General features: G+C 38.6%; 1 protein-coding gene across 1 annotated transcript; it reads left to right on the top strand.

Moving 5' to 3' along the window:
* Nucleotides 1–7,294: 7,294 nt before the first annotated feature.
* On the top strand, nt 7,295–13,796 carry CIROP (ciliated left-right organizer metallopeptidase). Its single transcript, XM_053474349.1, has 13 exons — nt 7,295–7,583; nt 7,775–7,868; nt 7,949–8,000; nt 8,076–8,222; nt 11,189–11,314; nt 11,405–11,489; nt 11,641–11,777; nt 12,011–12,191; nt 12,533–12,602; nt 12,673–12,769; nt 12,966–13,055; nt 13,186–13,308; nt 13,532–13,796. The coding sequence occupies exons 1-13, from the start codon at nt 7,295–7,297 to the stop codon at nt 13,793–13,795; spliced, it is 1,755 nt and encodes a 584-aa protein (XP_053330324.1). The 3' UTR covers nt 13,796.
* The last annotated feature ends 1,897 nt before the right edge of the window (nt 13,797–15,693 follow it).

Raw genomic sequence — 15,693 nt, 5'->3', positions numbered from 1 at the left:
AAATTAGCCTAAGTGTTCACTATGTTTCTCAAGTGCTAGGAAAATCTCCTGCTGATGTTGTAAACTTAATCCCCTCTAGCAATTCTGCTGGAAAGATAGACTGGTTGTTTGCCATTTGATCCTACAGCTGGTATTAAAAAAGTGATTTTCTTGAATCTGCCATATTTGTTGCGCATCAAGCATCAGAGTACCAGAGGAGTGAAGTTAACTTTTTATAGATAAAGCAGTTCACAACCAAAGAAAATCAGCACAGTGAACAAGACTCAAAACATGTACATCTATATGTCCAACATGGAAAGAGGGAGTATGTGTTGGCAGTGTACATGTGACGTGGTACACTAATTTATTTACGATACACACACGTATACACAGAGACAAAATATTTGAAGCCGGTGCTCTAGGTGTTTGCCTTGTCACGGTGTGTTATATGTGTGGGTTTGTCATAGTGTTTAATAGTTGTCATTGTGTGTCTATGTGTGTGTGTGCGCGAATCCACCTCTAATCCCCCTGTCACAGTGTGTTAGTAACAGACGTTGCTTCTATTGTTGAGTTAGTACGGTTACTCTGGGGTCACACTGGCTAAGCCCCCCCTTCGCCATGATGTAATGGTGCCTGCTCACTCCCCCCACCCTGTACCTCGTTCTCCGGATAATTAGCAGAATGAAGTGTTAAAGGGATTACACAAAACAATCCTTTAAAGAGAGATAGGATTAAACACACGCAGTGACACACAGACTGTGTATATACTGAAGGGGGGGAGGAGGATACAAGAGGGGGAGAAAAGAAGAAGAGGCAGAGAATGAAAGAGGGAGGAGAGGCAGACAGAAATAAAAATACACATTGTAGGGTAATATCGTGCCTGAGTAGCGATGGATGTCAGGTGAAAGACAGCAGGACAATGTAAAATTTATCAGCAGAAGAATTCGGCATATAAAGTTGATGGAATGTGAACATGTTAATATTTGGAAGGAGATCAACATTACGGATAGTACCAGTGCAATATCTGCTTAATGCAGAAATCAAAATGTTGCCAACCTGCAGGCATTGTCACATGATCTCAACAGCCTGCATCTGTATGATAAGAAAGGTGTGTGTTGTCTGACGCTACACTCATTCTGAAAAAAGTGTAGAGTCCCGCGTTAGCCGTAAAAAGAAAAAGACCAAATCTGGTAATAATATAATTATATTTAAAAGCTGATAATATATCAAATATAATAATAGTATAATATACCTGAAAAAGAGACCAAGATAGTCTATTATACTTCAGTTAGCTAATAATGGTATTCAGGGCCAGACTTGGGATAATGAGGCACTGGCACTTTAAGGCCAGCAGCCACCTATTGATGTAAGTGTGGCCAGCGACTTCATATGACAACCCGTAGATTACATTTTTATGCTTACGTAGGTGGCCACACCAACAATTTTGGGCAGTGTGCCAGATGGCAAGTTCAGGCCTGATGATATCATCTTTTCCATAGTGGAAAGAGTTTACATGTATAAAACATACAATCACATATCCTAATAACATATATTACGGCATACGGGGTTTTATTCAAATATTACACAAAAACAAACAAGAACACACTATTTCAAAGGCAACAAGAATACAAACAAATATTTATTGAAAATGCCCTAAAAAACAGAGTGGCTTCAAAATGCCAAAGATGCCAAAACAAATGCAAAAGTGACAGAATTGGTCAGAAATAGGTATATGTAGGGTTAATATAAATACACAAAGGAGTATTTAAAGCCATTCATTTAAATTGTGTCATTATGTGTGTTTGTGTTATGGTATAAACCGAATGTATGGTAGTATGTTTAATACTGCTATTAAAAAAAAATAATTATTAAAAATTAATTATATCCGATTTGGATTTTGCAGAGGATTTTGGGAATAGTAGGATACAAATGGAAACTGAAGCAGTAAAGGAGCAAAAGCATTGCAACCTTTAATTGGATAAACCCAATTCAACAATTCTGTGCTCTTCTGGGATATTTATTATTATGAACTAAAGACAGTAACACAAGTTATGCAATAGCCTTTCGCACTCTGTGACTCTCGGGTTAGTCTGGCTGGTTTGTTCTGGAAAACGATTCATTCGAGGGTGATCCCACCCCCTCATACACACCACATGCGAGGGAGAAACTTCTGTAAAGAATAAAAGGCATGACCCTCACAATGATCCTCATGCCGTAACACTCATACGGACTCAAAAAAATGAAATAAAGGGGTGTATAGCGCACAATGTGCTGGATATTCAAAGAGACACGCACCTAGTATTATAGTATGACTGCCGGACTGAGGTGATGAAAGGCACAATGTCCAGGTTTAAAGGGGAACATCACCACCACAGCTTTAGAGAAGACCTCCTACCACACAATTTTGTTATTACTAGTATAACATTAAAAGTAAGTTTTCGAAAATAGTGGTAAACAATAAAGTGGCATGGTCTTAATCACCTAGTCGGACTAATGAAAGTCAATGGAGGTATGGACTTCATTAGAATTTCCTCAAGGTCTACACATAGAGAAAGTTTGTTGGAACAAAACAAGATAAATTTGGGTTCTTAACAATGAATTTCATGCTCAAGGAAAAGATTTCCCCCATGGCACTGAAGCCATAAGTAAATAAACGACCTAAACTAAAACTGCCTACATTCTTTGTTTGTCAACTTAGTTTACAAATTCACCCATGGAAGCTGAGAATGACAACAGCCTGATTGAAAGAACTACGGTTGTACTAAAGAGTATCACTTTGCATATATTGTGACTCCAAATCCTACTTTTTTTTAATTCTGCTTGCACACTACGAGAGAACATAAAGTCTTTTGGCAAAGAGGTCATCCACACCATATTTATTGGAGTCAAGAAAGGTTGGTTAAGTCAAGAGGGTGATATTGCACACCACAAATCTAACTCATAGCCCACAAATCCCTATCAGTATTTTTTTGCCTGGAGACCTGTTGATGAAAATGTCGTCATTTATTTATTAAAAAGCATATATTACAAGGACAGAGGCTGTTATTACTTATTTGATGCCTACTATACATTGCCATCCGCCAGCACTGCTATAACCAGGATTCTCAATATGAGAAATGTGTACTCCACCTGGGACTTAAGAGTGAGCCGGAGGATACTTAAGTACCTGTGTGGTCTGTGAAACGAATGATTTGGCTGGCTGGAGGTGTGCCTAGGGGGAAGGTTTCAAAAACAGTTTTTATATAACTTTGTGACCTACTGATAGCTATTTATGTAATCAGTGTATTTTGAAAAAGGATATATTTTATATATTCCCTTTCGTGGGGTAATTGGAGAACAGACTGGAAATCTACGCTGGGTTTGAAGATCAAATCCAAGATCCTGATGAAGCCTGTAACAGGTCCAGGAGATTGACATTTAAAGTCTTTCAGGCCACAGAATCATGGAGGCTTTTTGGGGAAGAGGACATTCTTCTGAGCTATATGGCAAGGAGGGGTGCCAAAAAAGATAACTGAGATAACTAAGGTATTAGCTGCTTGCATTTGTGTGTGTGCTATCTAATGTAAATGTTTAAAAACCTGGCTTAGCTGAGTTTAGCAGGGAGGTTAAAGTTAGTGGATATTTAGGCTGGTCAGTCTGAGCCAGTAAAATATATACCGATCAGCCATAACATCATGACCACCTGCATATGGCGTAGGTCCCCTTTTGTCGCCTAAACAGCCCTGACCCATTGATGCATGACCTCTGAAGGTGTGCTGTGGTATCTGCTTCTCCAGGTAAGTGACGCACACGTACCCAGCTATTCACATGATGTAAAAGAAAATGTGATTCATCAGACCAGGCCACCTTCTTCCATTACTCCTTGCTCCAGTTCTTAAGCTCACGTGCCCATTGTAGGCACTTTCGGCGGTGGACAGGGGTCAGCATGGGCACCCTGACTGGTCTGTTACGCAGCCCCATACGCAACAAACTGCAATGCACTTTGTGTTCTGACAACTTTCTATCAGAACCAGCATTAACTTTTTCAGCAAGTTGAGCTGCATTACCTTGCCCCCTATGTGCATCAATGAGCCTTGGCCACCCATGACCCTGTCGCCGGTTCCATACTTTTCCTTCCTTGGACCACTTTTGATGTGTACTGACCACTACATACTGGGAACACCGCACAAGAGCTGCAGTTCTGGAGATGGTCTGACCCAGTCATCTAGCCATCATAATTTGGCCCTTGTCAAAGTAGCTCAGATCCTTATGCTTGCCCATTTTTTCGGCTTTTAAAACATCAACTTTGAGGATGAAATGTTCACTTGCTGCCTAATATATTCCACTGACAGGTGCCATAATAACAAGATTATCAGTGTTATTCACTTCATCTGTCAGTGGTCATAATGTTATGGCTGATCGGTGTAGGCCACATATTGCTCCAGTGAGAGTTAGGATTTTATTATATATGCCTGTGGTCCATGAGAATTGATGAGAGGTGTTTCAGAAACTTTTAAGCCATGGAAAAACATGGCAGCATTTGGCATTGGTAGGGACCATAACAAAATATATTTGACCCCCATTCAAAAAAGAGACACCCCTCCCCTATCCTCTCTGGGAAAGAGTGTTCTTAATTAATGGTAGTCTACAAAACAGATCAGTAGATCCATGGCTCCATCTGTACAGAAATATTTAACCTTACCCCCTTGTCTAGTGTAGATTATGAAGATTGAGAGTACTGGTGCTCATTATACTCTGAAGACCTATAGCGCACATTGAGCACCTTTAGGAGTGATGCAAGGTAACCCTCTGCAAAGAAAGTTCTCCAACTCTGTTCTGGATTATTTGGAGGTTATGGCTATGCACATTATTTCAATTCATTCAGTAGCAGTCTGCATTCAAATGGATAGCCAGTGCTACCTAGTGGACATATCGCAAACCCAGGTGCAAATGTGAAACAATTACCTATCACACACAAGATGTAACTGTAACTGACGAAACAATATTTTCCTGTGTTTTTTGAGGGGACATTCACGCCTAATATGTTTTCAGGGAACAGTGATGCAAACTAAATTTACATATCATCTGACAGGCGCATTCACTCACTCACAAATTCAAGAGGTTTCATAATATCAGTTAATACTTCTGGCAAGAAAGCCAATGACCTTAAAAAGTGAGATTTATGTTCAGAAGTTCAAACACAGGCAACAAAAATAAGGTATTAATCCAAATAAGTTAAAATATTACGATTTATTGGCCACATCAATATATAACGTGTGTTTAACATAATGAAGTATTTTGTTAATGGTTATTCGTTCGCTTGTTAATGAATAGTTATTAACAGATTTACACGCTTGTTTACAACTCTTTCACCTTGGTATATTCTTGACCATTTGTGGAAAAGTGCTTTAAGTGAAAGAATACACTAGGTGAGGTTAATAATAACAGAGTGCAATGTATGTAAAATTGGAGAACAAATCTTACACCAAATAGGGTAAGAGCCCGGGGCATGGCTGGTAACAATGCTCCCTGCTCAGGATATTTTTTCTTTATTGTTGATGGCTCATTTAGATTATCTGCAACACCTCAACAACCCATACATGTCTAATTGAAGAGAAAGGGAGTCTTGGCATACCAGTTATTTTGTTGTTAACTTAACTTAATAAAACCTAAATAAGCCTTCCCCTTCTTCTTTATCCCATGTGTAATAATGGGCAATAAGAAATAGATAGTTGCATACATGGTAAAATAGTAAATAATTTCCAATTTGTCATAGTTAATTTTGTTGCTTTCTTCAACTGAAAATGGATGGCCTTTTTGTCTTTCATACGGTCATTGAAATAAACAGTCCAGTAGAGGAATCGCACTAAAAAATCTTCAGAAGATAAAATTGGAGACAAGTTCTTCAGGACACCTCACTTGAAGCCTTCATACAGTCATCCTCTGTTTGTTATAGCCATATTTTGTAGAACATGCCACACAGGCAAAGGCGATACAAGACTTTAAACTAACCGTTTAAGCTGCAAATTATTTCCGTAGAGTTTCTTCTGAGTATGATCCATAGGGTCATCAAAATAAGAGGATACTTCCACCAAATGATGGTTCTCTTAGTGACTTTAGCCTCTGCCACATAAACATCAAGTATGCTGCATCAAGAGGAAAATTATTCCTGGCTCTCTTGATGATTGAAGAGAGGGAGTTGTGAACTGGGAAGATCTTCCTGGAATACCCATGAAAAGGATCCTCAGACTTAGCATAGGTTTTTGCCTTACAGGCTGCAGATACTAAATAAGTTAGCTTACCACTATGTCATCTTCTTCAGAAGGTAAAGCTTTAAATGACAAAGCATCAGTTCCCGTATTGTGGAGTTATATGGAACACGGATAACTATAAGAAGACACCAATATACCGGTACTTATTTTTAATCTGATACAAGTAATAATAACATGCTGAGTGTTCAACCTTAAATGCTCATTTAGTGTCATCTCCCTAATTCAATTTGGGTAAGCCCAATCCGTTCATGATTAGAGAATGTGTGCTACATATTTAATATACAGTACATCTTCCTTGTTTCTACAGGTTTTAATTTTTATTATTTAAATAACTGTGCTGTGCATATTATCACTGAATATTTTTTTTTTACTTTGCAGCCTCACACTATATTACATACGCTTCAAATTTCTAACAAAGGCCATAAAGATCAGATTAGTGGAAAAGATGCCTTAACTCTTATGATGTTGTCGAACATTTGAAGCAGCACATTTAGTGTATATAAACTAAACTTTATATAATTTAGCTCTACTTGGAATTTCGTGTATTGTGACTGATGCACATACTATATGTTTTTGTCTGTATTATGTGTTGAATTAACACTTTCACAGTCTTTTCTGTTGCTTTCTTCTCTGTTCTCTGTCCCTCCTTTGTTTCACGCTCTCTGCCCTTTCATGTGCTGCTCACCTTCTCTGTGCCCGCACCCCCACCCCATGTTCACGCTCTCTGCCCCTCTTTCTGCATCTTGTCGTTAAATTCCTAGGATACAGAACCAAACTTAACAACGGTCTCCTTGGTCTCCTCATTCTGTATCGGAGATAGTGGCAGCCAGCTGTTTCTGGAAGTGTTTTTGTACTTGGATAGGTAGTGCATTGATAATTGAGTTTGAGTGAATGTCTGACATGAGGAATCATCTGATGAGTGACATCTCTTGAACAAACTACTAATCTCTGCAGTTTTGAACAGCAGAACTTCTAGTGTATAGTTGTCTCTCGGGCACCTAAACTGACTTTACACTGTTTAGTCACCTGGACTACTTTCACCCTGTTTTCAGGCTGCCTTTCCCATGCACCACTACCTCTTCAGTTTGTGCTTATCTGTGGTCGCACGTTTTTGCTCCTGTATCTGCATCCATGATTCTGTACAGAGAGAGACCACAGTGGTGTCTCCTCCGGCCTCCTTTCATCATGTCTCCAGACTGCATGCCCGTGATGCCCCACTGGTTTCTCGTCTTCCTCTTAGGGTCACCCCCTGGTATCTTCCAGGTGAAAGTGCGCTCATCACCCCAACACAGAGCAGAAAACTTCAGGCGGCGATGAAAGAAGTGACTAAGATTGTCTCCAGCATACTGTCAGGTAAGAGATTGGTTGATAATCCATTGATTAAAGATGCCCAGGGGTACATCAAAAGCATTCAGTAAATCACTTTAAATATGTTGGTGCATGATTAGTAAATACTGCCATACTGTGCTTGACAAAGATTCTCTGACAGGATGTAGATTTCAGAAGCGTCCAGTTTTAAATAGTTGATTTGTCTGCCTTTTTAGTGCGGAGGGTGGGTGGTCCGCTCCTTCTGAACCGAGATACTGAGAGATTTTGTCATTCTATTTGGCGGAACAGCACACTTCCAAACTACAACAAGTAAGATATTATCCAAGAACTTTTTATAACTTGTTAATATGAAGTTATGTTTTGCTCTAAACTCTGTAATCCTTTACAAGGTGTGGGTCTTTGGATAAGTCTTACCGTGGAGAAACCTGCCTTGATGTCACAGTAAGTTGAATGTAAACAGAATGTGTCCCGTTCCCTGGTTACCCCGGTCATGAATTTAACTATGTTATTTTCTAGATACCGGACTCCCACCTGCGTGGATTTGAAGTGTGGCCAGAGTTGGGACAAGAGCCAAGTCATGTGACATCAGATGGAGAAGGCGTTCCAGATTCAGACTTCTTGCTGTATGTGAGGGTGGCGCAAACAGAAAGGTGTGCAGCACAGGTAAGAAACAATTGGCAAATATATTATTGAGCGTGTGTTCGGATAGGGTCCAGTGCGCAATACGTATTTGTAAAGTGGTCCACAGAATAAGAATAAAAACAAACGCTATAGAGAATAGAAGATGCTCAGGTATGTAAAATCAATGAGATGGAAATTTGTCAGTGTGGAAAAAACAGAGTCAAAGCAATCGGTACACAGAAAAATGTGAACTAAGTGAAAAGTTTTGGGACTAATCTGATTGGACAGCCGGAACCGTTAACCTCATGAGAATGCACTAACATTGACAAATTAAAAACGCAACCAATAACATCTGCAATATCATCGTCTGCAATGGGGAAAACATTTACATTATTATAATACGGTTTGTATATGTAGAAACGGCAGATGTAGAAAATGCTGAACAGCCTTTAGGGACCCAAATACATTAGCTGAGCTCTTGATGCATTCAAGAGATATATATAACACTTTGTACAGCTAGGTACCTCTGAGACACAGACAGTATGTTCAATAGTTGCTGCTTCTGCGCATAACTTTAAAGAAAATGTGTTATTTATGTGACCATAAAAGCCGCATTTGTACATATTCTGAGAATCTAATAATACTGGAATACAACACACTTAAACATAGAAAGAGCATTTCTTGCTAGCCTCTAGTAAGACATGGGAATTGTACCTGATGTATAATTATCATCACTTCACCAATACTAGGTAACAGGTCACTTTACAGCTGTTGCTACAGTACAACCTTCCTTGATTTTTTAGCAGCCCTTTAAACTGCCAAAGAATGGCAGATTGTATTATGGGGGGGTATACGGTAGTTTAACAGCTGCGGAGGAGCTACCCTATGTCTGCTGCTAATCTAAACCATTACATTTTACGATATTAATTAAACATGGATGGTTTAAGAGATTAATGTATATTTCATTTTATTCTTCGCTACCTTCTCACAGGCATATGCCTACAATAAAATATGCGAGACAACTTTGCCTCTCAATATCGTTCAAAACACAGACTATATGCCTGTACAGGAATGAGTGATTTGGGAATCATAAACACATTTTAAAATGAGGTCAGAGTAATAGTACGACATAGAGAAAAGGAGTGGAGTGGAGGGCAAAGTAGACTTTATATACACGGTCCCCTAGCACGTAGGGGATGCAGATACGATTTTCTACACATGATCTCTTGCCAACATTACTTATTTAGAGGATCATAAACATGATTATATGGTAATTGTAATGACCAAGAATGAACATGTTTTAACCAACTTTCTGTTCTATCTTCTCATCTTGGATATGTGCATATACGCACATTCCTGCTTTATCAAGCACATCGATCTAAATATACTCCAAAATTTGATTTCTCCACAATAATATTGTCCCTCCATTTTTTTCAAAGTAACGTATGTTTTGTAGTCCAATAATCCAAGCCTTGCACTCAAAAGTTAGACTCCTCTGTCCTTAAAGAATCAATTTTAGATAAAAATTCTCCCCTTTCAATTAGCATGTGAATGTATATATTTTATTTAATTCTGTTGTATCTTCCAATATTATTATTTATTGTTTTATATAACACCATATAATTCCGCAGCGCTGTACAAAGGACATAACAATTAGTATTTAAAATAAGCAAGATGACCTACAGAAACAACAGGTGAGGAGGGTCCTGCTCAAACGAGCTTACAGTACTAGGCTTATATATATCATGGTTACAGAAGTAATTGCATGATGATTGCAGTCATTGTTGGTGCTAGAATTCCAGTAATCACATATTTAAATTTGATTACATCAACTTAATTAGCTGTGCAGCGCATTTCTCAATCTACCATAGAGAAAATTACATTTCACTTTGCGTCTTCTTTCATTGCCTTGTTGATGTATTGCTTCAAATCAGGAAACCATCAAAACACCAAATCTTAATTTACTTCAAGCATGGACATAAATCTATAGCAGCGGCAATGCTTTATCTTAATTATGGTGAATTTACAGTGTTCTTAGTGATGTAAAGAGACGCAGAGAACTGGAAAGGAGGCAAGTGGGCAGCAACCCCTAACAACGATTTTAATTTAAAGATACTGGGTCATCTGAAGCTTTCACTTCTGAGCTTTTTGCAATTCCACATTTATCCACTGGGGTATCTAAAGTAAAAATGTAAAGGACATTTATGTGATAACTGGATCCTTTCCTTTGATTCTTTTAGTTCCTTTATGTAAATACATTCAGACAGGAATCCATTGTGCACAAGGGCTTGTCTTCTGGACTTAATGCAACCAGCCATCTAGTGGTGAATGCATGTGAAAGCTAATGCAATACACTCACTATCTTGTCTACACTGATTGATGTACATTTTTGTGAATGCATACATTTACAACAAAATAAATAAACAAACATAAAAACTCTCCAGATGCAAAATTTTAATAAATAGCAGCAAAAATATCCTTTAGTACACAATATTTGGTGTATAATTCATCTCAGAGCTGTTATTGTATATGTACTTGTATAACCTTTAGTACACATTATAAAAGCCCATCCCAATAAGTCTTTGCCGCAGGAAGAGCTTTTTTACAAAGTCTCCCCACGCATAAAATTATCTATTATACAGGGCCAGGCCTTCAATTTATGGCCCTTCAACATTAATAGTGATGTGAGGGAGTGAAGCAACATGAGTCTCAGAAAATAAGGCATAATAAATTATTTAGAAAACATTTACTAAAAAGTAAAACATAGTCTGTTTCACTCCAGGAAAATTCAGCAGAATCTCTCCATGTCTTTGCAAGAGGGACAACATGGAAATCTGAAAGGAGCACTAAAATGTGAATGCCATTAAAGAGCATATGATGGCTGTAGTGTCCCTTTGAAGCCACAACTCTTCCTTTAGTGAATAGACCATTTTGGTGCAAATATCCAAGTGCAGTTGTATATGTGTGTGACACAGGAAACTTACCATGCCAATGTCATTGTCTCCAAGACATCAGTAGTCGCTTATGCCTCCTACTGTCAGCTGGACCATTCTGGGCGGCCACTTGCTGGAGTTATTGTCTTTTGTCCGGAGCATCTAAAGGAGGGAGAGTATCAGCACAGTCTCGTTGTGCAGGTGAGATCCCTTAGTCATCTTTCCTCTATTACAGCCTAGTGGTTAAGTGCACCATCATCTAGTATGTCAGTATCTTTTTTTTAATAATAGGTGTCCCTACATGAGCTACTCCATGCTCTTGGATTCTCCAGAAGTCTTTTTGCTCATTGGATTGACTGCAGCCTTTATGAAACAGGTAAGACTGCTGTTGCAAAATCCACCTTCCCTACCTCTGGTAGACCCTCCCTGAGACCTCTCCTGCCTGATCATTGGCATCTTATTATTGCACTCATAATCCAAAAGTTTGACCCATTGCCTGTCTTCTCTCTACCCCCTCCCCAACACAGGAGACACCTGCTCTTTTCGGTCTAGAGTTGCAAATACAGACGAGTATGGTCACCATCGCATCTACACTCCAACAGTTATGCAGAAAATGGGAGAACACCTAGGAGCTGGACCTGTGGGTGCCCCACTTGAGAATAAGGTTATTAATGATGTATTTGTATCAGTCAATAAGGGGTGGTGTGTAAATCTTACTTGGGGAATTGTTGAAGGTATACATAAATGTATTGAGCACCAAATATAAGCATAAAAACAGGCTTTGGGAATACAAGGTAAGGGCTGTTACATGAATTTACTATGTTGCTCTGTGCTCTTTGGTATAATATTAAAATATGCTACTAGGGTATGATTGCTAACATCAATTTAATATTGCAGGACTTTCCTTTATCTGCCTCCTCACACTGGGAATCACGGCTCCTGCAAGGGTCCATCCTCACAGCTTCTCTAAGCCCCCCTCACCTCACACACCTAGACATCATTACTCTGGCTGCCTTCAAAGACATGGGATGGTATGAAGTCAGTACAAACACCAATGATCAACTTTTGTGGGGCAAAGGTAAGAGGATCCTTATGAGCTTAAAGTACTGTTAATCTCCAACAGAATCTTACAGAGTTATAGACCTCCCCATGTACATTTTTTGTAAAATGCAAATCAATTTATAGTTTATTTGAAATGCATTATTTTGTATTTTTTGTTGTTATTCTGTCTCTCACTGTTCAAATAAACCTACCATTAAAATTATAGACCGGTCATGTCTTTGTCAGTGGGCAAACGTACAAAATCACCAGGGGATCAAATATCTTTTTCCTTTACTGAATGTTCTGGCTAAGAGAATACAACGGAACCGCAACTTCCCCCTAATTTAAATGAAATTGAAATGATTTTCTCATTTGCAGGGGCTGGGCTATACTTTGGTCTCCCCTCTACATGCAATGACACGTCCACTGGATTCTTCTGCACAGGAAGGTATGTGCTGACATACTGGCCAATATTGTAATCCTGCAAGGCAATTTTAACATTTTTTGTAACATCTCAGTGATATTGGCTGCCATCACCTACATTTGGACAAAGGCATCTGCTCCACTGACTCATTTCTAGACGGATGCCGGATCTACAAACCACTCCCAAGTGGGGTAAGCATTTGTGTGGAAATCAGACATTCTTTACTTTGCATTATTACGGTATATACATTAACTATTTTTCACTGCAGTCCTTAAATTATGCATTTAAATCCTAAAAGTTATTTTAAGATTTAGTAAGTAATTAGAAATTTTTACACCACAATGTAATAATCCAAATATACTGTTTTGATATTAACAACTATTATAGGGCGAGTGCTGGATTAAACAAGAAAATGAGGAACCAGGGGAGATATATGGCCACCAGAGCCGTTGCTTCTTCTCAAACCTAACGAAAGAGGTGAGTTGACTAAAACTATTGTTTGTTGTATTATCCTGTTAGAATAATATGACAAAGCATTGCAACAGTTACTTAGAGCAACACAATGGCACCAATAAATGCTTAGCAGGCATTTGGCTTATGGTTTCAGGTCCAACTCCAGACCAAGGTGAAAGGTCACTGTTATCTGCATCGTTGTCTGGCTCCAAATAGTTTCCAGGTCAAAGTTCAGGGATCAGAGTGGACAGACTGCCCACCCGGAGCACGGATACAGGTAAATTACGTAGGATAGCTCAAAGCACGAATTACTATTCACTATTTTAACCTGCTTTGGAATCTAGATTATATTAGTGGTACAGATGGCATGCCTGTTTATCAATGCACCTTTTTCTTCACTGAACAGGGTCTCATTTTCACAGAAGTACCTATGGTATTATTGGAACTGAAAAACACTAAACTGAGGAATCATATTACATAGTTTATTATTCCATCCACAGGTGGCAGGCTTTGAGGGCTTAATACTGTGCCCATCTGAACGACTCTGCATGGGATTTGATCATTTAACAACGTCAACAGTTAGCTCCACACCAATCTCCACTATGGTCTCCAAAGAGGGCACCATCTTTCCCACTGAAGAAGGCGTTGCAGTTAGGGTTCAGGTGACTGTTGGAAAAGGAAAACAATGGAGCCTAGACAAGACAATGATTCTACAGGAAGAGGTTCTGGGAGTCATTGCTCAAAATGCAGGCATGCAGAGGTGAGTCTTCAGCACACAATACATGAAAATAGTATTCTCAGGGCCCTTACAAAGTATATATCAAACAGTAAGAGGAAAAAAAGGGAGGCTCATAGAAAATGAAAAGATTTAATCAAAAGATTATAACAAAGCTGTATAGTTTTATAGAGAAAGGCTGCGTGACTGCATTAAAAAGAAAAGCACACACTAATCTTAACATACAACTTCAGTAAGGAAAATAAAATAGATTTATTTGTACCTATATACCTGCACCTATAACAATGAAGGTAGACCTAGCAGAAGCGTATAAGAAAACTGCTTATATACCAACGTTAAGGAGGGCAGTAATTCTCCTCGCTATAAAAATTACTTACCATATACAGTACAGCTCATGGTGGTCTAAAGATAAAAATGCAATCTATATAACCCTCTTGAATCCATCGACAGAGGTCATATTTCACCCCAAACAACTTTTTCCCCCAAAAAAAATAAAAGGGCTTTTATCAGACACCATATTTATATATTTGGTCCATCATTTAGTATGAAAAATAGAGAAACAGCAGGAGAACTTTTTTTGTTAAAAAAACCTTTGTTCTATCTTCTAAAATTGTTTAGGCAAAAGAAGAGGGTGGGTATTTTTGTATACCCAAAACTAATCCCTCTCAATAATCCCACAACCTACCCCACCTTAAAACCAAATATCAAAGCAAAGAACTCTCATTCGCTCCCCGCCTTGCATTCAGAGTAATGACACTTAACGCTGATCATGTGACCTGGGACGTTGCTACTGGTTTCCACGGGACTGCCTCTGTTGCCAGGAAGCACCCAGTAACAGCAAGCACTGATGCACGTATCTCGCTTAAAGGCATAACGTTCATGTTGACTAAACCTTAATCTTTTTAGTATTTGTAATCATAATATATATAGAGATGGCAAACACATTTATATGAATGGAAGGAGTATATATATATATATATATATTGACTGATAGTTCCCACCTTGTTAAACACTAAACACATTTTTTATTATTATTATTATTTACGGCTTATTATTCAAAGCCAAATTAGATTGATGGTGTATTTTGTGTATTAGAATTCAGAATACTTTTTTCAGTAATGTTAAAAAGAGCACTTGAGTATAGTTTAAATGTCTAGAACATAAAAATCCCTGGGTAGGATGAAACACTATACGATATCTAGTTAAAATGAGGTCCAATAGCTCACTTAAGGTGTTAAGTATAAAATGCAGTCCTGGTTTAAGTTATTACAAGTGATCTTATCACCATGGCAACTAAATTAATTTAGTAGGAAAATTCCATTAGTTGATATAGTCATACGTCTTTTGAAACACTGAACAAGAACAGCTTTCTTCCCCCACCCCATAAATAACCCCTTTGTCTGCAGGCACTGACTTTGTTAAATTGGGAAAGATAGCCTTATTTCTGTTTTGTTTTTTATTTTGTAGATGTTCCTTGCATATCATTCCACAGAACAATACAGACTTTTCTTTCACCATAACAGCACGGCAGTCCAGTGACTGCCCTGGACAAGACGCTGAGACAGACTTTCATTTGGCTTTCCTCAAACTGGCCCATCCTGGCACTACGCAGATTACCTATAACTCACCCCAATTTTCAACAGTACTCATCAGGTTAGATATGTGCAATCTCATCCACCCAACTCGTCTTACATTTCTTTGCAATCAATTCGATTTAAAACGAAATACGGCCCACCTTTGCCACCTTGTAGAAATCGATTCTTGTTCTGTGTAATCACTATAATGGATCCTTGTTCCTTTGGTATCTGCAGGTTTTTGGAGTATGGTTGTCCCACACCCCAACCAACAGATGTTACAAATACTCCCCTCATCTGGGGCTCCTTAAGTGCTCTGATTTCTATATGCCTGATTCTCATCATTGCATGG

This window comes from Spea bombifrons, chromosome 1 (genome assembly GCF_027358695.1).
Source record: "Spea bombifrons isolate aSpeBom1 chromosome 1, aSpeBom1.2.pri, whole genome shotgun sequence".
In the NCBI taxonomy this organism is placed as follows: domain Eukaryota; kingdom Metazoa; phylum Chordata; class Amphibia; order Anura; family Pelobatidae; genus Spea; species Spea bombifrons.
The sequence above is the reverse complement of the archived record's forward strand: the minus strand, read 5'-3'. Positions and strand labels throughout refer to the sequence as shown.